Consider the following 26223-nt stretch of genomic DNA (forward strand, 5'->3'; position numbering starts at 1 on the left):
ATAATATGAACTGGCTGAGTGGCAGAGCTCAGAGGGTTGTGATCAGCGGCGCAGAGTCTAGTTGGAGGCCTGTAGCTAGCGGTGTCCCCCGGGGGTCAGTACTGGGTCCAGTCTTGTTCAACTTCTTCATCAATGACCTGGATGAAGGCACAGAGTGCACCCTCAGCAAGTTTGCTGACGATACAAAACTGGGAGGAGTGGCTGATACACCAGAGGGCTGTGCTGCCATTCAGAGAGACCTGGACAGGCTGGAGAGGTGGGCGGAGAGGAACCTCATGAAGTTCAACAAAGGCAAGTGCAGGGTCCTGCACCTGGGGAGGAATAACCCCATGCACCAGTACAGGTTGGGGGTTGACCTGCTGGAAAGCAGCTCTGCTGAGAAGGACCTGGGAGTGCTGGTGGACACCAAGTTAAGCATGAGGCAGCAATGTGCCCTTGTGGCCAAGAAGGCCAATGGTATCCTGGGCTGCATCAGGAAGAGTGTTGCCAGCAGGTCGAGGGAGGTGATTCTCCCCCTCTACTCAGCCCTGGGGAGGCCACATCTGGAGCTCTGTGTCCAGTTCTGGGCTCCCCAGTGCAAGAGGGATGTGGCACTACTGGAGCAAGCCCAGCGAAGGGCTACAAAGATGATTAAGGGACTGGAGCATCTCTCTTATGAGGAAAGACTGAGAGAGCTGGGACTGTTCAGCCTGGAGAAAAGACTGAGAGGAGATCTTATCAATGTGTACAAGTATCTAAAGGGAGGGTGTCAAGAGGATGGGGCCAGACTCTTTTCAGTGGTACCCAGCTATAGTACAAGAGGCAACGGGCACAAACTGAAACACAGGAAGCTCCATCTGAACATGAGGAAAAACTTCTTTAGTGTGAGGGTGACAGAGCACTGGAACAGGTTGCCCAGAGAGGTGGTGGAGTCTCCTTCTCTGGAGATATTCAAAAGCCGCCTGGACGCAATCCTGGTCAACGTGCTCTAGGTGACCCTGCCTGAGCAGGGGAGTTGGACTAGATGATCTCCAGAGGTCCCTTCCAACCTCAGCGATTCTGAGATTCTGTGATTCATGCAGCAATTTAAGGCTACTTTACCTCTGAAAGACTGTAGCCATATAGGGTAGTAGCCATATACATCTTAACTTTAAGCTACAGTCCCAATTTGCACTTAGCTTTTATGTCCTAGAAACCCATGCTGAGGAGAAGAAGGCAAGAGTATAGGGCTGTAGCTGCTTCAAACCGCTGATAAATCTACTCAATACTCCATGTATGTACCTGAATTCTCTGAATTTTTCTGAGTGATTCTGTTTTAGAAAAACCTTGCTGTCCTTGTTTCTGTACCTTCTTTGGGTATGATCTTGAGAAAAAAATTAATAAAAAACAATTAATGAGCTAGAAAAATACTACTTTCAGAGAAAAGTGTGAGGAGGAGGCTATTCAAATTAAGGAATGATTTTTAAATGAGTCTTTTAATATACAGAAAGAACTATACATCTTCCAAATCCATTCACTCCAAAATGCACAGTAACCGATATTTAAGCGTCCTATCCCCTTCTGTGTCAGATGTGGTAATTTAAATATCAGGAGCCCTTGACTACCATCATATTGCTTTCAGTGGTTCTGTTAATGCACAGTCATTGTTGAAACATACAATTAAAGGATTTTTTGTATCCTTTAAAATGGAGGGCTGGAGAATTTCTTTGCGCTACTACAGTTATTCTGCATGTAGTTATATTCTTTATGGCAAAAAGTTTTTAAAGGAAAATACATTTTTCAAGATTTCATTACATTTATGACATTCTTAGACAACTGATTTAGTTCATGCATGCTACAGTGCTCCAGTCAGTCCACCCTTGTTTTTTTCTCAGTTCAAGCTTTGTAAAATTAATTTTTCAAATTCTCTCTTATTTGTTGGGATTTCATGGAAGATATAATTGATTACAATTTTCAAGATCTTTCTTTAAAGAGAGTGTATATTAGTTTTGCTTCCTTTCTGGATACCATGTCATGACATCAAGTATTAACACAAAATTGCAAAAAAACAGAGAACATGTGTGTGTGCGCGCACGTGTGTGTGTGTATGTGTATGCATGTGTATATATATAGAGAGAATATTATTTTATATATTGTGTATATGTACCACAGGAGGCCTGCTACCACTACTTCAATATTCATATTATTGTTGGAGGAAGGAATATTTAAATATTTACAATCTGGCTAATATCTACATAACTGATTTTAGAATTGTAGCTTATAATTCTCTCTAAAACTATTATGTCAGTTCTGTGTAATATTCCCATATTTTTCTGTGGAAAGAAGTGGAATGTGTATTGTGATATGTTTGTTACAAATATTTGTTTCTTAACCTATACGCTATTGTAAAATTAAGTACCAAAGCCTGAAAAGATATTCAGCAGGATAGTGTACAAAATCTCTGAATCTGATTTGGATCCAAGGTGTAACTAATCCTTTTTGAATACATAGGACGTGTGTGTGTGTGTGTGTGTGTGTGTGTGTGTGTGTGTGTTAACAATTGATTTTATTGGAAAGAGGCCAAATTTGTTTGCTTCAGCCAAGGGCTATGGTGGTTTTGGATGAATTAAATGAATGCATGCATAAAGGAAGTCTTATACTGTTCATAGCTAATTAATTTCTCTGGTGCAAATTCAATATTAAGTGCAGATTGCAGCTGGAATGGTTCTTGGGGGAATTCAGGAGGATATTGCATCTTATGGGTGATGCTAATTTAAAAGAATGTCTGGCCAGGATGCATTTAATAACCATTGGAAACTGTGATATAAAAGAGGAGGCTGGGGAGAAAATAGTGCCTGATGTAATGCAAATTGAAGGTGGCAGTCTTCATTAGGAAGGACATGTGATTGCTGTGACTTTTATGGAATGCACACAGTATTATTATTTCCTGAAATGTGAGAGGAACCATGCAATTTTGATTTATAGCCAGTATCTTCTACGAAACAATTATTTTCCTGGACAAAAACTGAATTGATATGGTCCTTACTTGCATCTAGCCGTTTTAGAAGAACTGGAATAAGTGCTGTGCTAACTTATTGATTTAATAGAGTAGAAAATGAAACTTAAAATGATTTTAAAATAGAGGAACAAGGTGGGTAAAAGACTGCAAAGATTTCTTCTTTGCTGCTAGAACAGTATATTATCTCATTTAACAGATAAATACACTTGCATGTATGAAGTTAGCTATCAGACACATGCACACACATTCTGCAAGTGTGTGTGTGTGTGCGCCTGTGTGCATATAAGGTAACAATATATGTGAGAGACAGAGAAGCAACTCTAACGCTAAAAATAAATACAACTTTGTTGCTTACTTTCATTCTTTTCCTCTTTTAAAATTGCCAGCTTTTCCTTTGCCATTCTAGATGCTTCTAGATGGCTGGTGTTTTGGGGAAAGAGTAGGAGGGGAAAGAGAGGCCTCTGGGGGAGGGGTTGGTGTTGACAACTTGTTAATGAAATTTCAGCATTAAAACGCATTAAGGATTTCTGTGAAATAATCTTCTGAAGAAAAAAATTCCCCTTAACCTGACATTTTAAATATAATTTCTTTCACTTATATAGCACCTGCCATCCCAGGGAGCTAGCATTTTGCAGATCTAAATTTAATTAGCCACAAAATATACCTACAAAGTTACTGAATAATAGCATTCCCATATAGAGGTGATAAGAGATGTGCAGGGTGATAAAAAATGTAAAAACTAGTATCCTGTATGAGAATTAATGGTTTGTTTCATCTTACCTTCAACACAGGAGAGCACTTAGGAGGTACCATAGGCAGATATCTGAAATCTCATCTGCTTTTGATTGCCTGTTGGGTGCTGAAAATTAGTTCTTGGCTCTTTATAATTATAATGGGAGTCACAACAGTGCCAGCCTACAGTCTAGTGGATTAATTTCCTACATGTCCTCCCCAGCCTGTGTGGGCTGTCCAACCCTGATCTCTAATCTCTTGGGAGTTACTCAACCAGAAAGCCACGGAAAAGTTTTGTAGATAAGAGCATACTCTGCTCTTAATGACCAAAAGGTGCCTGGGCCAGACAGAGAGAATGGGGGGAGAGGAGGTGGTTAGGGGCACTTTGTAAGTAAAGACAACTGAGGTTACAGCCTGGATTGGGCCCATAAGGGAGTGGTAGTCATGTAGAGGTTAAGTGTGTACATCGCATATGGACCAGAGCAGGAAAGAGATACTGAGTCATCAGCTGGGCCAGCATGGTGGCAGCTCTGAGCATGACCAAGAGCATAGTTCTGGCGAAATGGATGAAAATGAAGGCACCACCTGATTCGTCACACTCTCGGATGTAGGGGCTTAGATTCAATTGCATCCAGCTCTATGTGTACATATTTTTTTGTGGATCTGGGTCTTGTCTTTTATATCATGTATGTTGTTAGCCTATCTTTCACCTTTTAAGTGTCTCAACAAGCTTTTATAGGTTATGCTGAGCGAGGAAACTGAATTTTCCTCACTCCTAGTGCTAATCGTTTAGAATGTTTCCTCCCTTCTGCTTGAAGTGTTTTTTCTGATCACCAGGATATGGTCCAAATCAAGTCAAGAAGATAGAGATGGCTGAAACCCCAGAAGTTTGCCTTGAACAGCAGTTTCAAATGTGAAAAGCTTAACAGAAGCTTAGTCAAATTCCTTAGCTCATTACGATTAATTTGGAGGTCTCAAGAGCCATCGTCTTTGAGACTTCTGGCACTCCCTGTTCCTAGCTAAGGTCTACCCGTGGCAAACATAGCACGGATTCCCAGAGTGCTGACATTTGTTTCATCAGCTTCCAGGCCTGCTTGATACACTGACGTTCAAGAGTGTGAAAAAAAACCAACAATGTTAACACTGAAAAACAGCTAAATGAAGGGAATTGGACTGGTTTGTTTGGGGGATTTTTTTTGTTTGTTTATTTGTTTGGTTTTCATTTTGAATGGCAAAAATGAGGTTCAGTTATTTTTGTTCTGGTTTTATCCAAACTGGTTTTAGCCTAGCAATGGCTATTTAATCCTAAACACTAGATTCGATCCTCCAGGAGGATAAGCTCAAGTGGATACTTTTACTGCTGGACATCGAATTATAACAATGGAAAGGTCCCCTGGCCTCCATTCAGTCCACTGAAGTAGCACATGAGCCTGCGAACCATACAGGTCCCTCCAGGTGTTCTGCACTGGCCAGGGAGAAAAAGCTTGTGGCTGAACTTATTAGATTTATTTGGGAGAAATCCTATCAGTGTTGCCTCAGTTCTTTGCCTTCATTTCCCCAGGACAGTTTTGTTGAATCTAGGTTTTCTGAGAAAAAAAGTTAAGCCACAAGCATACAGACCCCTTTAGAGCGGCAGACAAAGGTATAATAGTATGATATAGCATGTGAGTAAATATAAATGTAAAGTGTGCACATGCATGTGTGTATATGCACGTATATTAAAAAACTCAGCTTTTCACATTTTATCAGTCAGACCCAGTATTTAAAGGAAGCTACAGGGCTCAGTCCCATCGATTTCAATAAGAGTTGGGCCTCTGCCAATCCTTTCTGAGAAGCAGGATGTTTCAATGCTCTGTGAAGATGTAGCTATAATGTGTTTCTAACATAAGCTAATCTGGAGCCAAGTTTAATCAGATACACATTAGTGAATGGAATGCACTTTTCAAATAATGAAATTTCAGTTGGACCACTCGGTGCAAGATAAGAAAATCACAGCAGATGCTACTAAAGCAAAGGTGGGAGTTGAGGGTAGAGACTGCCAAGAAACAGTAAATGTATTTTGCAGAACACCCACTGATTTTTTGTCAGTGTCTCTTTCTTTGCATGCCATCTCTCTGCAGCTAATTGTCCCCTAGGAAGCTGTAAGGTCGCATTGACCTGTATGTTCAAACCACGCGGTCAGGAAGGAAAGAAAGATAAAAACACATTTGTGAAAATACTTAAATAGTCAGTACAAAAGAGAACCTTTGGCATGGGAACAGTTTTTTCTGCAGACTTTTTCAAACTTAATTTCAAAAGCAAATTAAGAGTGAATGATGGTCTCTCTCTTGACCTAGGGTTTCAGCACTTCACAAATATATCGTGCCAGTCTGCAGTTTGGTTTAGAACATGCACAACAGTAAGAAAGAAAGAATCACAGGTCCTTAGAGACAACATTGATCATTAACCTGTTTTACAAAGAAAATAAGTATTCTTTCATAGAAATCTTTTTGGTCCTTTTGCTTTCATGTCTGTCTTGACAGGAACAAGACTGAAAAACAGAATGTACCAAGAAAACCATTTGGAAATACACCTCGATACCAGTGTATTTTGCTCTCCTCCTCAAATAGTTCATAATATAAAGCAAGAGCTTTAACTCTTCAGTGAAAAGAGCTGCAATGTGTTGAATCAAACAATGCACAGAGAGATTTTTATTGTTATTATGTGTGTGGTATAAGTTAGTCAATAAGCAGACAGGATTCTCTGGAGTAGAGTTAGCCATATTTGACCAGCATGCCAGTTGAAATGCATTTAGATACCTGCATCTCAAATGTCAGTAAAAGACAGGGGGTGTCTAATTAGAAAAAGAATTGAAGCATTCCCCAGGGAAATATGGCATGGCAAAACTGCTTCCTTAGAGCCATGGATCTCTTTCCAATAAATGAGTCTGCACTTTCATGGCAGTCTGACTCCCTCCAAGCCCTGGGCAGTGTGGTCCCACTTTCCTCCTGCCTTCGTCTCGTCATGTCTTCCTATTCCCTCACCTCTTCTTGCAGTTCTGGTGCTCTGTGGTCCTCACTCAGTCATTTCAGCATGCTAAGATGATGGAAAACTAATTGAAATGAAATGAAAAGAACAGGAATAGTTCTCAAGCAGCACAGCATGCTGAAATAGCGCAGCACAGATTCAGCTGTGCGCCGGAGCTGGCACAAAGGAGGGAGTGGGGCTGTGCAGCTGGGAAAAGTGGAAGGTGAGAGTCAACAGATAGATCGATGTTGGCTTTCATATAGCAATGGTTTTAATTGCTTTTGTGAAATGGCCTTCAAAGCACAGGGTCAAATTTGTCTTGTATCTCTGTAGGTGCAAACTGCAGACATAAGTAAATGTGAGCACAGAAATGGAGGACAGTAGCAGGAAACCTTGCAGATCATTAAAATTGTCTTCTTGCATGAAGAGATGCTTTGAGAGAGCAAAGAAATGCTGCCAGAAGCAAACGTGTCAAAGCCCTTAGAAAAACAATAGAATCAAACACCCTTGGAACTGAGACAATCATCTTAAAAGGGTGCTTCACTTTCTTAAAGTGGTTTTTCAAAGACCAGTTCTCAAACTTAATTAGCATTCCTAAGACATAAAAGACCTTATCTGACATAGAAGATGGTAGAAGACATGTAGAAAGCAAATTCGTTACCTTAGCTACCTGTTTGGGTGACATTTTAAATACAGAAAATAAACCTGGCAGAATTATAGTGACCTTTCAGCCTGAACAACTAAAATAACATCTGCCAGATCTAAATGGCTGCCTCTAGCTGTAGGAAATGATATGCATCTTTGAACACTAATACATAGGTCTTCAGTAGAGCTAGCTCTAGTAATCCCTCCTAGACCTAAATAATTTATTTCCCAGTAGAGTGTGGAGGGTTGAAAATTCCAGGAATATGGTGCATGTGTCAAGGGGCCCATAGGGAGCAAAAGTGGCTGTGCTTGTGGGGGAGGCGTGTGCATGGTTTTCCTCCCTCTTGCCTCTCAGGAGTCCCTTGTTTTCATCAGAGAACTCAGGAGGAGCTCCTCAGTTTATCTCTGTATGTTCACATTACCCCTCCTATATGTTAACATTTCTGCATATAGAAAGAGAAATTGTTTTCCAAGCTATTTTCCCTCTTTCTAAATTTCCTCCGGCAATGCAAGGCATCTGTGACCTGGGAGCCAATAGCAACCAGACACATTGCTGTTAGAAAGGAAACTGGTGGGTCTAAAAAAGGAAAGCTTCTCTTTATAATATTCTCCATAGAAAAATAACTGTGAAAATTACTTTCTTCTGCTTTCCTCATGCTCCTTTAACTTCTGTCAGCAAAGCCAGCCATCTCTCCTAAGACCCTATTTAGTACAGCAGGGACAGTAAGTCCCTGGTTATGCTCTCGAAAAACAGTTCATACTTGCTGCTACCATTTTAATCAGGCACGCTTCCATCCCGTTCCACCTTGACCTCAAGTACTCCTCACATTCAGTGCTCCAGCAAACCCAATTCTGTATGTGGCTGATTGGGATCCATACAGGAAGGAAATGCCATGGGGACACTAGTATTTACCTAGCTAACATGGAAGGGATGCAGATCCCCTAAACTGCAATTATGATTCACCAAAAATACTGAATTTCTAAAGGGTTTCCAGAGGTTAAAGGAAGTTCATGCAATTTGCTTCCTGGATTAATATAAATGGTTTTCAATTAAGCAAATAATGCCAAACAGCCTTATTATTATTATTATTATTATTATTATTATTATTACTAATAGTGTTATTAGCATTATGTAAAACTTAAGTTTCGCTTAGAATCCAGAGAGCATTTTTATTCACTGTGCAAACAGCTAGGAAGACATATATCATACCTTTCCTGTAGAACTCATAATCTGTAAAGTCTAGGCCAAGAATCAGTCTTGTAACAGGCAGCGTACTGGAGACAGGGTGTTAGTTTGAACAAGGAATTTCAACTCCAGCATCTGGCATATGTCTAAGGGATTTTAGGCGGCAGGCATGGGTAGTTAAAGAGGGTGCTTGCTATACAGATGCTAGGATTATATTTTTTATATTGAATTTACTTGTAAGCTTTCTTTTTTCACCGGTGCTATACCTGTAAATCTGACCTTAAGTCCTACCACACAGATCTTTTCTTGGTTTCAGTATTAAGTTTGTAATGCAAGGAAGGGCAGTCGGGGTAAAGCAGATCACCTTAAGCATGCCGGTCGCAATGGACATATCACAGCCACAGCAGGGTGTGGAGACCCCCCTCCAGAGCCCTGGTAACCTGCAAGGTGTTTAGGGGACCTGCACTGTGGACCATTCCCTGCCCAGGTGCAGAGGGCTAGTGCCTGACACCAAGCCAAGAGCACTTGTTGCCTTGCCATGTCCCAAAACAAGCCTTCCAGCTTCAGTGTTTCGTCCTCAGCCTGGTGAGGAGCAGATGTCCCTGTGGCTCCTAGCAAACCCCCATTCAGCTTTGCCCTACTGAAAGCACTCCTGTGCCACACAGTCTGAAGGTAGCATTGACGCATCAGGCTCTTAATTACACTGATTTTCAGGGAAACTTAGGTGCCAAGGGATTCAGGCTTAATACTGAAAATGCTGCTCTTTGTTTAGACATATAACAGTTTGGGACTTACCTGTTCATTGATTTTGAATTTGTTTAGCTGTATTTGTATCATTTCAACTGTACGGTCTCCCAAGTTGTACCAACTTTACATCAGATGTAATGTCTTTCCTTACCTGAATGAACATTCCTATGCTGTAGGGGAATGACAAGCTTATACATATGAATCTCTATGCAAATATGATTGTGATTGTGTCACAAAACTTAACTGATGTCATCCCCAACTAAAAATAGTATAAAAAAATGTTTGTAGACCAAACCTTAGCTAAACTTTTTCAGACCTTCAGGTGGAGACTAATTCCGTGTTACTGGCTTATTTCAATTTACCTTAAACCAACTCTTAATTAATCCTAACCTAAAGCATGCCACTTGTAAAGAAAAAAGCTACTCAAGAGTTTAAGTGCTTAAGCCAACCATTTTAAATTCATATTTTCAGTTAAATGGATGTAACTGCCCATGAAGACCAACACATACTGATAATCCAGATTTTTCTGATTTGTTTTTTCTGTCTTTAATTGGAATTGGAGTCTCTCCTGCTGTTCATGAATGAATCTTTTCTGAGCTAATAGGTAATGCCTGAAATATGTATACAGCTCTGACATCCCTGCCTATTTTGTACTGCCTTGTCAATAACTATTGTGTTTATATGCCCCTTAGGTTGTCCTTGTCCAAATATAGCGTAAAAAAGATTGGAGTGGTCAGGCCTCTTTTCTTCTGGTTTTCCAGGGGATTCCTACCACAGCAAAAATTCTTGCTTCATCCTTGTCACATGTCTGTGTTAGCTCTGCCTTCTTTTCTGAATAACTTTACAGATAAAATGGCTGTTGAACTCACAATGAATCTCAGAGTTTATTACAAATTCATGCCCTTTGATACCAGCTATTCCCTTGAAGCATTTGCTCTCGTAGGCGTTTTACTATCCTTCAGAGCTTTTTGTATTTCCAGTTATATGTTAAAATGGGACTAATATTGAAGTTGAAAGTTCCAGTTAGACTAGAAATTGTAGATCTCTAATGACTGCAGTTTGTTTTTAAGTGGCAAGTATAACTGCTGTCTTGACAGCTCATGTTATTTTCTCTTTTGGCTTGTGTGTCACTGCCAGCATGTCACCTTTTGCATTCCTTCATCTTTTAATATAATGCCCTCTTGCACATTGTAATATTTATTAGGGGACAAACTGGGAGGTCTGTAGGTTAGCAGAATTCCCAATAGATTCCTTAGGGTCTTTTTCTCACTGATGCCTTTTGGATTTGGCCTAAGGGAACTGATGAAAGCCTGAAATGAAAATGCTGCCTTTTGCCCTAGACCTTCCCCTAGACAAAACCCCAAGCCAGAAACCTTAATCCAAAGACTTCTGAACACTACATTTGCAAAGCACACAGATATAGTGCATGGTTCAGTGTTCAACTTAGTATTCAAGACCATTTCTTTGTGAGATCTTGTTCAGCCCAGCTAATACTATTAGCTAGCAAATTTATTTTTGAATTGAATCTTATATGAAATTCTTCAAGCAGGCAACATTTAAAGCACATTCTCCATTAGTCAGAACTGCTTATAAGCACCAGCAGGAAGTTAGCCAGAACTCCTGTTAAATAATGCTGACAGCTATTTGAATATCACATAAAGATCACACAAGTACTATCCGTATCTTAATGAGTGACTAATCCCACATTGCTTCCTGAGCGCTTATAGATTGTTCCCTCCAAACAACAGGAATTCTGCTTATTAGATGTTTTATGTCAGAGCATTAGCTAATAGCTTTTCCTGAGCACTTCTAAAGAAAAAGCTGAAGCACAGACTGCTGTATAAATAGGATGAAAAATAGTTATTTACAGCATAGATATTTCCAAACAGAATTCTCAGTTGTGTGTTTTCTTGGAGCTAGAAAGAGCAGTCAGGTCCTATCAAAGCTCTTATAAGCAATTTGGAAGGTTTTTTTGGAGGACGGAAGAGAAAGGTTGGCAATAGTTCATTTTTACTGGTTAGTGGAAGCAGCTAGCTCCTGCTGTTTCACAGTGTTTGATTACATGCTAGGCCCCAAGAGTGACACAACCCAGATTCATCCTGGCCCACACTGGTAGTCATGAAAGAAAGATGTGTACATGGAAGGAAACACTCATATTTTGTCTGTGGGGACAGTGTATAGTCTCCACTCCACCCATTCTGTATTTGTACTGCTACTGCTTCTTTTGACTTCTGCAAAAGATATTACAGACTTCTCCTCTGCTTTAAAAATGCAGAGTTTTTTCTTTCCTGGCCCAAATCACAATTGCCTGCTTTTTTTCTATTCAAGCTGACACCAGAAAGCCTCCTACCCTCCAGGCAACTTCATCTATTTAATTTATCAAAGCCAGCAGGGAAAGTAACAAACAACATGGGTTCCTGTGAATAACGGAGCAACATTTTCCCCTCTTCCTGGTGGCATAGCTCTCTGAAATCTGAGTTTGATCAGAAGTTTACAAGGTCGCCACTGAAGGGTGCCTAACGAAGCTGGCCATGAACAGCCGTAGGAACACCCAAGTGTATTTACACTGTTAGCTGCCCTAGCGCTCCTCCTCCATGTTTCACCCTTTGTGGGATGTTCAAACAGATAAATAGCCCCTATCCCTGTGCAAATGGTCAGAGAGATGGGTGCCAGCAGAGCCTCAGCTCCCCTGGAGGGACCTGATCATCTCCCTGTGCATAGTGGGAATCAGACACCCTGGTATCCCAGAGGGGAGGCTGCCTCCAGACTGCAGAGCCTCCAGCCCTGGTCCCCTGGTTTTCAGAGCTCACCATTGTTTCTCATCCACTTGTACACATACCCTTTGCTCCCATGGAAACTAAGACAGAGGTAAGGAAGGTGAAGGGTTCTCTGATGCCTTATCCTGGTCTTATTCTAATGTGGAAACGAAGCACTTCTCAGCTGCATATCCTGGTGCCCAAAGCTCAGAAGGAGCCGGAGGTGCTGCTTCCCAGCAGATCCCACTTCTTAACTCAGCAAGTGGTTATTTCTTCAAGTGCAGTCAAATAGGTGGTCATGAGACAGGTGCATCTTCCCTGCCGGTTTCATGAGGAGGGTCTTGGGACCATTTGCAAGGGCTATCATCATAATTCTATTATCGCTGGGAAGGAACAGGAAAACAATTCAGCTCCTGCTGCAGCCCCAGGGTCAAGTGAATTGAGAATGCCCATAATAATGATTATATTCCTGTGACAGCTGCATGGTATGGATTCTTAGCATGACTAATTGCCTTTCTAGGGAATGCCTGAAGCTCCCTGGGGGAATCTGCAATTTTCTGCTTCTTGATTCTTCTTGGTACCTCCAGCCTGGGACACAGAGGCTAACCAGGATTCAGTTCCCATGGTGCTCTGAGATGGCTAAGATGCCAGCAGGCTTAAAAGCAAATGAAAATATGACATGAGGGGGAAGGCTGGAGAAGAAGAAAAAGAAATTTGATATAAACCTGTACGGATAAGGGGATCTAAGCTGTTGATCAAAAAAAGGAAACAGCCTTCCACTGCGCACCCCAGAAAAGCTGTAAGGATGTGGGAAGGAAAAGGAGACAGTCACACAGAAGACTATAGAAGAATCAGGAATTGAATTTAGCTCTTTGGAGTGTCCTGGTGTTAATCAATAAAGCCATGTTTCCCTAATAGTTTACAATTTACAGTTAAGTACAGTTGGTCTAGGAATCCCATACGGACCTTTCCAGATCCCTTGGCTTCTCAGAAGATTTTTGCTCTCCCTGCTCTGCATTTGCTTTCTTTTGGGAAGCCGTTCTCCTTCAGCGGTCTGCTCCCCAAGGGCATTGCCTCCAGGGCTGCAGTCCTAGTGACACATAGGAAACTCCTGTGTTTCCCATAGGTGGGAACTAAGGGGCCTCTGAGACCAAAATCGATTTCATTAGCTTTTGATGAAATGGTGGCTGTGGTTAAAGAGCATGCAGGTGTGCAGGTTAATGCAGGAAATGACAGCATAACCAAACTTGTTAGTTGTGCTGCTGAACATGTCTAAATGGCCTTGTCCCCTGATTAGAGTGGGAAAGGCAGCTGTTATGCAGCATCAGGAGCAAACACCAGCTAAAGAAATGCTGTAAGATACATAGCTATAGAAAGCTGCAGCACACTACAGATTTTTTTTTTCCAGTTTTTTATATTCCTTTTTAATTCTAGCCCACAGCGGGTAGCACAGAAATCGTGCCAATGTTTATTCCTGAGAAGTAGGAAGGCAGTGTCTTCAGGAGCTATGGACGATGGCTGTATCACATCCCATGACAAGGTTAAACCCTCCTTGTCACCAGCGGTGCAGCTGCCTGCATGATGGGTTCGCTGCCACCGAGCTCCGGCAACCCCAGGCCTCAGTGCTATGGAGAAAAACACAGGTGTGAGGATGGGTGTCGTGGCAACGGCAGGGACAGCCTGGCGCTGCGGGCAGCCACGGACAAGTGGGGATGCCGTGGAGGCGTGGGGCTGACAGGGAGCCCTGGGAGACAAGCGCATACTTAGAATAGCCAGATTTTGAGAAAAGAAATACAGAAATGATTAAACCAAATGGCAGACTTGCAGGGGTAATTCTGGACAGTGTGGCAGCACGTGGTGGGCATGGTTTGGGGGTATCACAGAGATGTAGACATCCATAGTAGATTTGCCACTTGTCCCACCAAAATGTGCTGTGTGCAAAGGAAAAGGAAGGGAAGACCAAACGCTGTAAAGCCAGAAGGGTACTAGCACAGGAGAGCCAGGTGTCTGTGACATTCGATGCAAGCTGCACCCGCCTTGTGGTACAAGAAGACTTATTCCCTTGAAGGGGCCTTTACCTCACATCACTCTTATTCCAGTTATACCCTAAGTAATGGGGCTGGGAGCTGTATCCTGTAGGCAAGTGAGGTTAGTAGGGAAGTAGGGCGCACTAAGATTTCTTTAGGCCATCCTACTTCTTCCTCGTTAAATCTGTGTCTAGTCCTAGCTGAGTCTACCGTCTCTTTACCATCAGTTCAAATCCTGTAGGTCCACGGTTTGGCCTTGTCAAGAAAAGAAGGAAAATGCTGGTGTTGACTGTTCACATTTGGGGAATTCAGATGGCAGCTCGAGTCCACACACAGGGCATAAAATATTGCCATCACTCATGACCATTTGGGAAGGTCATGGAAGATGCTGGGGAATGCTCTAGACGTCATACTGAAACAGATATATTCATTCTGTTTATGTTCATAAAGCATCTTGTTTGGTATTAAAATAAAGCAGGTATTTCTATGGTATTTTAAATACTACAAAGAAAATTAAACACAAGAGGTTGGGTTTTGTTTTGTTTTGTTTTGTTTTGTTCTTATGAGAGAGGTATATTCTGGAAATAGTCCTTTTTTGGACATAAATAGTCTTTTATGGTGAAATATTCCCCAGTGGGATCTGTATTCACATGGATCTCCTCTTGGCAACACAGATGAGGATGCTGCACTCATAATTTAAAGTAAATTAAGCCCAGACTTTTGACTGCCAGTAAATTGCCAGCACTGTGCTTGGTTGGACAAGCTTTGGTCACTGCTGTGCTACAGAATCTATTTCACTTTCCTTTTCCACATTAAACCTTAATGCTCCCATCAAAAAATGATTTGGTTGGAAAATTTAAAAATGGCTATTACAGCTTGTCCCTTCCTAGAAAAAAGAATTAAAACAGAAGGGATTTGTCCTTTTCTTCAAAACAAAAAGAATAAATGTTAACATGTTCTGATAAGGAAGTAAGTGTTCTTGCTAAAGAAACTTTTCTTTTTAAGTATTCAGGCACACCTAATAAAAAGACACATAAGAAGCAAAATAGAACAATCTGTTGTTATTTAACACAGCAAATACTGTTGAGATACAAATACAGTTAAGTTTTTTCTGGTAACTAGGCAACAGAAGAAAATACCACTTAGCTGAATTGCTGTTTATTCTACTGTTTTTTAGCTTTGCAGTAGAGATTTTTATTCTCCACACCTCATATGTAAAAAGAGCAACTGTTTACAGTACGGCTAAATTGTCTAATGTACTGTTTGATACAGGGGCAGATTAGACATCAGAATAAATATATAAGATTGCTACAACTAGCCACTAATGATTTTTGATCTCGCAAATATTTCAGTAAACTATGTAACATAAGCAAATGTCCTCTACTGACTTAGGCAATTGTAATAAATATGGACTCCATGAGGCATGAAATCAGAACATTTTCATTTTTCCAGAGAATGCAAATGGTGTCTCATTCATGTGTATCATCCTAGGACTTTTTAGATTAAACACATGGTAGCAATATAGTCTTTGGCACTTCTAAACTGAAGACTTCTTTCCAGAGCTGTATAAATTACCATCAGATGGATGGTTTCTTTAGGGTGAAAATCTGTAGCAAAAAGTGCTCAGAACCATAGTCAGATTGAGCTTGCATATGGCTCTGTTTATACATGCACTCATTTGTGCACACAGTCTAAATGAAAAGCAACTGAATGTAACTCCTTCTAATCTCCAAAATCTTGATTTCCAGCTAAAGATTTGCAATACATTGCAGGGCTGGAAGAGAGAAGGCAAGGGCAAATGGCTAACTTTGGGGTGGGAATCCAACTTCAAAAGACTGAAAGATGGTGGTTGAGCCAAATCACATGCAGCAAGAACAGGTCAGTCCCATGGGCATAGGATCAACATGTCCATCAGCAATCAGGGTTTGGTTTCTCTTTTCCGCTCATAATGAGCTTTAGCTGTCTGTATTGAAAGTATAGTGTCTGTGAAGCACAGTGGAGCAGCTTCTGAAATCGTCTCTTAGCAAGTAGTGGGCATAAATGCTAGCCAGGTACTATGAAGCATACTGGTCAAAAACCCTATCTCTGTTAAATCACTGCCAAAAATCTCTTCAATTTTAGTGACACCAGGCTATTCACCTAAGGACCTTTTGTAAAAGAGCATATGAACCGTAGTCGTGTTGGAAGCCTTTAGCCAAGATGCCAGTGGCATCTCAATTCTCTCTTCCAAAATATCTGAATTTGAGGAATTGAATCCCATTTGAAAGTATCTGGGGGGCCTCTTTGCCTGCCCTGTACTGGAGCCACACCTGGGCAGTGAAGGTTTTTGATCTATGAATTCAGGGCAAGATATCGCATTCCTCTAAGAATAAGGGAGAAAGGAGTGGGATTTTTCTGTACACAAGAACAGAAAAAGTAATCCCCATGATGGGCTGGTGAAATTTCACATGGGTTTGAGTTTGCTAAATAAATGTTATGCCTTGCTCCTGCAAGAAGAGGTTGGTCAGCTGCCAGTTACTGGAGAGTGAACCCTGTGAGATTATTTACATGCAGTCCAGTTAATCAATTATGTTTGTAAAGCACTTTAAACTTGGAAAGCCCTGCTATAAATATTTGGTATTATCATATAATTATACAACCACATCTCAATTAAATGCACAATTAGGCATGCTTTAATCATGTAATTAAAGTGTCACCAGAAGTATTTCAAATGTACGTATCCCAATCCATGCTGACCCTCCTCAGGTTTAGCATGCAAACCTGAAGGAAAATGAGGACTCTTGAAATACTGGAGAGTCACTTTCTGATCAGAATGAATGTCTCCATCCTCAGTACAGAAATATATTTTCTCCACAACTACAAACATTTATGCTTTTTTCTTCTGTTTGTCTTGCATTTTGAGCACTTCTTGTGGGCAGTGCAAGGGCTAGCCTGCTTTTTGTTTGTTTTCGACTTTACTGCCTTCTCTCATTAATACAATGGAACAAGAATGTCACTCATAATCTTGTCTCAGATTTACATCCTTCAGGGTTATGCTTTATCAATGGTTTGTACACTCTGTGTGCTGTGTGATGTAGTGAAATAAATTAAAGCAATTAAAGGCTGAAGCAGTCTATGTTTCCTCTAGAGTGTAAAGAAGACATTAAGCCTCAGATAACAATATATATGTTGCCATCTGATTACCAGCAAGATGGGATGTATTGCTTCCTGCTCCTTTCTCTCCATTCTGAATAAGTTTGTTTATATCAGTGTTGAAAACCCAAGCAGTGCTCAGGCTTCAAAAAATGACTAATTTAAAAATAAGATTTGGTATTGCTTTTTAATAGAACATTTTATAGTCTTCTAACTTTGAGTTTTAGGAAAAGCTTTTACCTAAGCTTTTATCCACAAACATGAGAGCTATAAAATTGTGGTATTTTAGAGAGTTAGTAGTTTTTTATTTGTTTTTAACTTCTCTAATGAAACCAGAAATTTTAAAAGAGAATCTTGATTTATTAGATGGAGTAGCGACTTTATTAGATGGTAGTATTTTTACCCTACTTTCCATTCCCACTTTCTTCGCTTCTCCCTCTGGTGCTCAAACTCTCACCTCCTCACTCCTTATTTTTCTTTCTTGTCAATCAAAAGCTCTTTGGGGAAAAGGATCTAGTTTTTGCATATTCGTACAGCACCTGCACAAGAGTCTATGTGAGGTTTCTACATACAATGGCAACTGAAATAATGAAATCTCCATCTGCACTTTCTGGTTCATTGGCACAATTTTACACTACAATGAACTAAGGTATTTTCCAGTGCAGAGTCATCGTGAATTCTTTCTATATCTTATTGGAATAACCATATATACAGACCACAACCTGTGAAATTCACAAAATGTGAATTTCCACCAGACTGATACCAAAAGTGATACCAAAAGACCAGAATGGTAAAAGCTCTTTGAGGGAGGAACTACCACTAAGTGGTATACGTCTGTTGGTATAGCATTTGCTGACAATAGGGCTCCAATGAGGGTGTCTAAGATGCAATTATATAACTCATATATATAAAATGGGATGTGTCATTACTGCAGTGTGAAGCTATATCTGGAAATCATAACAAGAAAAGCTCTTTCTTCCCTTTTTTTTTTATTTCATTATAGGAAAAGTGTCTTTGATATATGAAGCATTTTATGAAACCATCTTTTTATCGTATTAACTGCTAATTTGCACACCTAACATCAATTGCTCGTGCAATTAATTGTGGATGTGAATGAGAATGTTTAGCTGTCTAATCACCTGATTGTACCTATAAATCAGAGATAGTAATTATGTGTGTAAATGTTCATTTCAGCCTACAATTAATTTGGCCAAAATTGGTAGGACAGAAAAAACACATGAGGCAGAAATTTGGCCCCAGTGTGTAAAAAGAGAAAGAGTCTTCCTCCTCTGCCTCTTTTGTCTAGATTGGTAGAACACTAACTAGGCAAAGAGCAATGACTCCCCAGTCCCCAATAACTCACTGCCAGTGTTTCACAATGAAGTGCAGTGAGAGAGGAAATATTTCCATAAGAGTTCATTAATCACGATGCACTTGCCATGCACAACCACTCCACAGAGCAGGTAAAGAACCCTAGGGGACATTGCCTGGCACAGCATGTCATTTTCATAATCGCAAAAGGGTTTTTTTTGCACAAATGCTGTAGAATTGATGTTGCAGATGGCTTTATTGGCAGGGCTAGAGCCTCCTGGCACAACTGTCTGCAGCCAAAGCTACTTTAGGTATTTATAGCAAGGGTTGATAGATCACGAAAAGAATGCTGAAGATGTCTGCCCCACTATGTACAATATTCATAGGCATGCTCCTCGGAAGGATGCATGAGAGAGGGCAAAAAAAAAAAAAAAAAAAAAAAAAGCAGGATACCTGTCTCTGTTGTGCTTCAGGACATTAGAGACAGTTTGAGGAGCAATTAAACTGATTGTGTTTAGGAACCTGAAGGTCCAGTGAACTCAGTTATCAGAACTGCACAGAAAAAAAATGCCTTTCCACCTCTGTGGCTTCATCTAGACCCATACATCAGGCCATTTCCTGGATAATCTCACTTTACCTAACTGTGAGGACACCAGAGGTGCCCTGTCATCTCACCATCTAGACCTTCTCAGTGTTTTGCATGAGAAGTAAGGTTAGTTTCTTGATCACTCTTTCTCTGTGGTCTCACTCTATGAGTGGTTTATTGCTGTTTCATTCCAGCATGGGACTTTGATAAAGTTCAAAGCCACCTGATGCGATTTTAATTTATGTTTTTCTTTTATATTGCTACAATGTGCATTGTCAAGAGAAATGCTGCAGACTCAGATCTGGCCTCTCAGCTATTTCTCTGTGTTCCCCCCTGTTTTTGTTTGGTGCATATTCCTGGGAAAAGATGTTGCTCTCCAATAATGTGTGCATCATCACTTTGGATACAGGGATAGCAGTGATTCTTCACTGGGGTAACTTCTGCCTGCCACAGTCCAAAAATCTTCTTACTGGCAGAAATTACAGCTGGAGTTACAGCTGAACTGGAGAAGGATGAGAGGCTGAATGCAGCCTATGTACAAAGGTCCATCAATTCAGTGTGCTGTGCTAGTTATGAAAAGGGTTTTAAGACAAAGACTTGTGAGAAGGAGGATAAAATACTGAAATGTTTTATCTTAACCAATAAAAACAGTTAATATTGGAAGTGGTTAAAAACTAGTACAGCTTCTCCTAGTTAGAAAATATAATCTCACTTAAGAAAAAGTGCTGTGAAAATATATTTTAAAAATTGTAAGGAAATGCTTTCAGGATGAGGATGTGAGTGATGCAGAGAGAGAAACAGAGAGATCCAAGTCAGTTAGTAGCCCCAGAGAGCACTCTGGTAGGATGCACAGGGCACCAGAGTAGATGTGGTTTTTGCCCATTACTTCCATCGTCTTCTGGCTACGACTGTCAATAGCAGCAGCATGTTGGACTCGTGGCTCCCACCTCTACGCACTGCTGCTCTTGCAGGGGAGCTATCTTAGTGAGTCATTTCTAATCACCAAGGGAACTCGCAGCTAGATCTTCTCCCCTCCTAAAACAGGAACTCACAGCTAGATCTTCTCCCCTCCTAAAATAATCAGTCTATGAGAAAGAGCACTTTATATTTGGCAGTATCTGAAACATGTTAATAAATTCATCAGACTTCTGGATAAGCAGGACAATGCCATACCAGAGCCCCAGGCTTGCAGTGCAGGTCATCTTCCAAGTCCACCCGGAGCACACAGAAATGAGCTTTGTTCTTTGCAAGTTCTGAGCAGAAGCCTCTAGAGAATCAGTTATTTTTCCCCATTGCTTGAACAGACTCTGAGATGGGGCCATATGATCAACTCATCTACCTTATATGTCAATTTACAAAACTCTGTTTTTGAGAGGAATAATATTTAACAAGTAAGACAATGCTAAGCTTTTCAAAACAGTTTTAAGCAAGTGCATCTTCAGTTTACTCCCACCACATCAACTATTAAAAATTGCAGTATGATACTCCCTGTAAATAAATGTTCATTATATTGAAGCATGTTAAGAAAATGTGAGTTACTTTTGAGCAGCAGTATTGCCTATAAAAAATCTTTCTGCATTTTTATAACCTCTCTCTTTTATTTCTAGGTATTTCCATACTATATACTTGGGTATCCGGAGCCGACGGAGTGGAGAGAATGACAGATGGCGGTTTTATTGGAAAATGGTCTATGAGTATGCAGATGTGAGTATGCTGCATTTGCTAGCCACGTTTCTGGAAAGTGCACCACAGCTGGTCCTGCAGCTCTGTATTGTTGTACAGACTCGTACACTCCAGGCTCTCCAAGGTAGGGGTTCATTTAGTCTATTTGTTTTTTATCATTTTAGGAAGATGTAATTTCTATACATACATATTTATCCTTTCAAACTGCTGTGCACATTGTACTCCTTGTATAAGAACAGATCTTGCCTCCTAGCTGCTATTAAGCTGTTAGCAATGACTCTGTCAAGAACGTGTGTGTTGTTGGGCTTTTTTTTTAGTATTTCTTATTGGCCCTATGTTGTGGGTAGGATTTATAACATGTTGCTTTCTGCATGTCATTGTGATAGAAGAGCTTTTCTGATTATCCACCGAGCCAATGTGAAAACTGCACCAATCAAACTACTGCTCTTTTCTCTATGCTTCTTTCTGTGAATGTTCAAAACCCTCCAAACGCCAGCAACAAGGTTCATGTGGCATTATGTAAAACAGAAGGTGACACAGCAGAAAACAGCTATTCTGTGAAGGAAATATCAGTGTCTATGGAATGCATGAATGCATGTCCATCAGTTCTCAGCCATGGCTATCTAAAATAATACATATCAGCTGCTGAGTGCTGCAAGACACTTACTCCTTCAAGCGCTCAGTTTCCTTCTTAGGTTGATGATTGATAGCAATATCAGCAAGCTTGTTTGAAATGGTAAATGCATGCATATGTCCTTCCATAGGGTTTCTCAGTCAGTGATACAGGCCTGTTATCTATGAGAATATCACCTTCTCTACTGTTTTTTGATGTTACTTTTGCCTAGCTCATAGTTTTCCTTTCTTATTGCACCAGGTTTTTTTAGTGCAATGAGATGGTGTTATGGCTGCATGTGGGCAGGAATTATTGACAGGTGAGTGAGAACTTGGAGTCCAGAAGGTGACAGATATGCCATGAGGAGAGGAGGAAGAGAGGGAAAGAGGAAGCGAGAGAAGGAGGAAAGGAGACAAGGAGGGAGGGAAGGAAGGAAGGAAGAAAGAAAGGAAGGAGGGAGGGATGGAAAGAAGGAAGGAAGGGAAGAAGGAAGGCAGGAAGAAGAGAGGAAGGAAGGAGGAAGAGAGGGAGGGAAAGCAGCATTTTTGTTCTTTGTTTTTAAGAAACAGTTCATGAGCTTGCTGCTGTACAGGATAAAATGTGTGACAAAACCTTGCTCCAAGGGTTGCTCTCAGTCTAGTTAGCTTATTAGGTGTAACATGCAGTGAGACTGATTAGGTGGAAAAGAACTGGGCACAAGGTGGATAAATGTGTGAAGACCTTGATCCTGAGCAGTTTCCTGTGGATAAATCAGGGACATTTCATTTACCTGCCCTTAGAACTGAAGTGTAATAAGATCTGTCCTGCTTCCTGTGTGTTTTGGTTTTGTTTCCTTCAATCAAAAACTCTGTCACCTTGAGGGGAAAAGAAAGCCAAAGTTTCTGTTTTAATGCTCTGTACAGAGAAGGTTGCCTAAGCACTTCCTACAGCTATTTCTCAAAGTAATGTTGCCCCACACTAAGCCGTCCAAACTATTATCATTCAGAAGAAGGTATTATCATTCAAGAAGGCCCTCCAGAAAAAGGGACTCCAGAGAGAGGCTTAAGAGAAGAACATAGCCAGAATACTGTATGGGCAGCTGTAATTTTGCTGCCTTCATAAACTATTAATACAGAAGGACTCTCACCCTCATTTTTGTGCAGTAATAGATCTGCCTATGAGAAATGTGGCTGGTGAGTAGGCACTAAGCCTGTGATGTACTCTGCAAATGATTGTTAATTAGAAAAAAACCTGAAATGTTTCAGTTTAGAAGGTAAGGATAGTTCCTGAAGCCTGCAATCAACTGTGTGAAATCTGTGTATTGGAAACCAGAAAGGGATAAAACTATAATTATGCATTTCAGCAGAGAAGGCTGAAAACAGTAAGTGATCCTCTGTTCCCCCATTTTCCTCCATCCTCCCAGGAGAACAGGCCCCATTTTAAAAACTAGGAAAATTAAATAATGATGTAGCATTTTCTTAAATGGCGGTAAAATTATATTCTCCTGATGGAAATTGGTATGTGTTAGTATCTTGCCAACAGTGAAAATAGCTTTCTCTGTTCTCTGTACTTTTAAAATAAAAAGGTTAAAGACAATACATTGCACTATAGGATGACAGATTTATTGCAAGGCTGCATAATTTCTCTCCGTGGTATCATGCTACAGTTGGGTGTCTAAAAAGGCCTAGCTGTAAGCTTCAGCTAGCTGTCCACTCACTGAGCCTGTTATAGATTTCTAACATGGATCAATAAACACAGGTTTTAATTAATTTTCTTTGTCTGGCTTTTGTTCTCTTAGTTCTCTGTCTGTACAGGACAGAATTATCATGACAACTGAGTGCCAACATTTCTGGTCCAGGTTCTTAAAAGTACACTTCTATCTCGAACCACCATTTGGCATGGGAAGTGAATGATACTGGAAATTTCTTGGTCTATTAGCAGAGTATTTCTACTATCATGTCATTGATGACCACAAGAAAAACTGTTAAATATTGTATTTATAACACAATTCAGCTCCAAGAGCTGGGCACCTAAGTCCTTTAGTGGATCTATCTCCAAGTCAAAGAGAACTGGAATACAAAAGTTGAAAGTGTTCACGTTTGGATTATTCAATGAATTCAGAAGGCTACACAATAATTCCCTTAAAAATGCCTTCACCCTTCAAGCCACTCAGTAAATAAGCGTTAGTTTTTCAGTTTTTGCTGTACGCTAACACTTCCACAATAAACTGTCATAGACTAAATATGATGTAGGTTTGCTGACATGGCAAGATCAGGTTAAAGGCTTTCAGACTCTTCCTTGGTTAGGTCTCTGGACATCCAATATAAGGACCACCTCTCACTGTTTTTTCTCTACTGACTTGACATGCCTTAGGACTGACAAAGTGATAGACACACTTGGAAGGGCACATTGGCTCGGGGGTGCTTCTACAATCACTTTAAGCCAACGAAACTGCAGGCTGCTGCTGAAAATCTCTGAGTGAATCACTGAAAGTCCTGGCCAGCACCTCACCCAGGCTGCATGTTCCCATCGCTTCCCTCAGGCCAGCACTGGCATTCATGTGACTGCACATTGAGCTACCTGGACACTTCTTTTTCCCCCTTTGCTAGCTTGGCTGAGTCCCAGCGGGATTCAGTCACACGCGTGGTGATGCCAACACTGGAGAGAGAGTGGGGACACAGCCTCAAGTGGGTAGTGAAGGCCAGGGCGGTCCCTTCCCGTGGCCACTCCTTTTGGACTCACTCCCTCAGATTGACAAACATCCCTCAGACCTTTCCTTTTATTTCCTTGGGTTTTCCATCATGCCATTTGATTTCAGAAAGTCATCCTGTCTTAAAATTAGTAAAAGCAAGCAAACAAAGAAGCCTGCTGATGATCTGACTGGGAGGAGAGTCCTATATGTTAGCATACAGCCACCATTATCTTACTCAAGGGCATGGTGCTCTAGCTGTTCCTAGATGAGCAGATAGACAGGATTACTCCCTGGATTTCCCACAGATTTCATTATTTATACTGTAGTAATTAACACATTGTTTAAATTATAAATTAGCTTCTCATTACTGTTTACTGCATATTATGCTGGCTAGTCAGCACTTGAAGTTTTTTTCCCCGTCAGTCCCTGGAGAAGGGGAGTTCTGTCTTCTCCATACAGTGCTTTTAATCAAAGTCTCTATCAAAGTTTAATCAAAGTCTAATCGAATTTTATATCTTATAAAAATATAGTTCTTAATATAGACTGGCAGTAGTGCAGAAGCAAAATGAGAAATCCAGAACAATTTATAAATTCATCAATTTTCACTGAAGTTGCCACATTTCAGTAGGACCCCTTGAGTCTGTTGAAACTGCATTTTCATGGAATTTCGTTGGCCAACCCTTCTCCCATTTTCTACCAGCTCTGTTGGAAACTCCAACACTGCAGCCAGTGAGCAGAAATTCACAATGCCACAAAGGATTGCTCTCCAGTTCTTCCCCTCCAAACATATTGCTCATGCCTGAGCTGAACAAGTATTTCAAAGACTTGCTAGTGGTTTAAGACATGGCTGATAGGTCCTAACTTTACCTGGCAGAAGGAAATTATGTGTTAGCTAGTTCATTATAAATTCCTCTGGCAAAACCCACCCTCATGCATCAGGAATTAAAACTCTTTCATATCAACATAACAAATGAAAGCCATTTAAGTCTTTACTGCTTTTTGCAAGAATAGTGCTATGCTTTACATGGCTGTTCCTTTTTTTGTGACCTTCACAGCAATTTTAGATTGTTTGTAAAATGTTGTGTATATTTGCAGTACTCTTTAAATAAGAAAGTATTCTGACTTAAAATCCTATAGAATTCAGTGTATATTTGTATGGAAATAAGGTGCAGCACTTGAGCACTGGGCAAGCTGCCATTGCTTTTCTCTGTGCTGTCAAGGTTCTGCACCATTGCAATCAAGCACCCAGCCTTTCCAGAGAGAAAGAAAAGCAGAACAAGCAGTATTCCCTGAATCTCCCTGCAACTTGGTAAAATAGATTTTCAGTAACAAAAATTAACAAATATGGTATACTGTGGAATAAATGTCATCTGCAAAGGGCTTAAACTGATCTACATGACCCCTTTGCAAATCTTAAAATGTTATCTTGCACTTATTAGGATAAAACCATCATATTAGCACATCCTTGTTTCTGACAGGGTAGGAGAGGACTTTCTGAAGGCAATCATGTTATATTACCCATTCCATAACCTGATTAGAATCTTAAAACTAGTTATATTCTTTGTCCCAGTTTACCAGTTGGAAGAGTAATTCTCTGATTGATAGAAACCTTCTTCTGTTGTCCTGCCTTTTTAATTTCATCAGCAGTCTGTTCCTATTTTATCTTGCACTATCCTTGTTTTTACACTTATTCCCTAAGGAAATGAGGTTTATGTGATTGTATAGTCCATTTGTGTTCTTCAGTCCTCACTTTTAACAACTTCTGAACCACTGGACTCTTCCAATCAAATATAAAAGAAAAACAGACATCTCAAAGATGATTACGTTTCTTTAAGTGTTGTGGAAAAAAAGTAGCCAAGTTAAAGGGGGGAAAAAAAGACAAATGAGAGCCTCCACTAAGGGAAAAGCAGACAGACTGCAGCCGTTAGGCACCAGCCACCAGCCAATTCACGCACGCATCGCTCCAGACAAGCCATCGCACTGTTCTCCCCTGCCCAGTAGGACTACTGTGATGGACAGAGGGAATTAGGGGATAAAGGACACAATCAATAAAGAAGTAAGAGTCATTTGTCCTTGCTGCTCATTCTCATCTCATGAGAGGTTCTGTGTTCTCTTGATTATCTTCATAGACTTTCTCATCATCAGTTCCAG

The 26223-nt window shown here is 40.6% G+C and overlaps 1 protein-coding gene across 1 annotated transcript in view; it reads left to right on the forward strand.

Moving 5' to 3' along the window:
- The window catches only part of XKR4 (XK related 4), a 222101-nt gene that overhangs the window by 125382 nt on the left and 70496 nt on the right, over positions 1 to 26223 (forward strand). The window contains exon 2 of the mRNA XM_067292327.1: positions 20713 to 20912. Within this exon, the coding sequence (XP_067148428.1) occupies positions 20713 to 20912 (200 nt within the window). The remainder of the gene's footprint in view (positions 1 to 20712; positions 20913 to 26223) is intronic.

The sequence above is a fragment of the Apteryx mantelli genome, chromosome 2 (genome assembly GCF_036417845.1).
Source record: "Apteryx mantelli isolate bAptMan1 chromosome 2, bAptMan1.hap1, whole genome shotgun sequence".
Lineage (NCBI taxonomy): Eukaryota > Metazoa > Chordata > Aves > Apterygiformes > Apterygidae > Apteryx > Apteryx mantelli.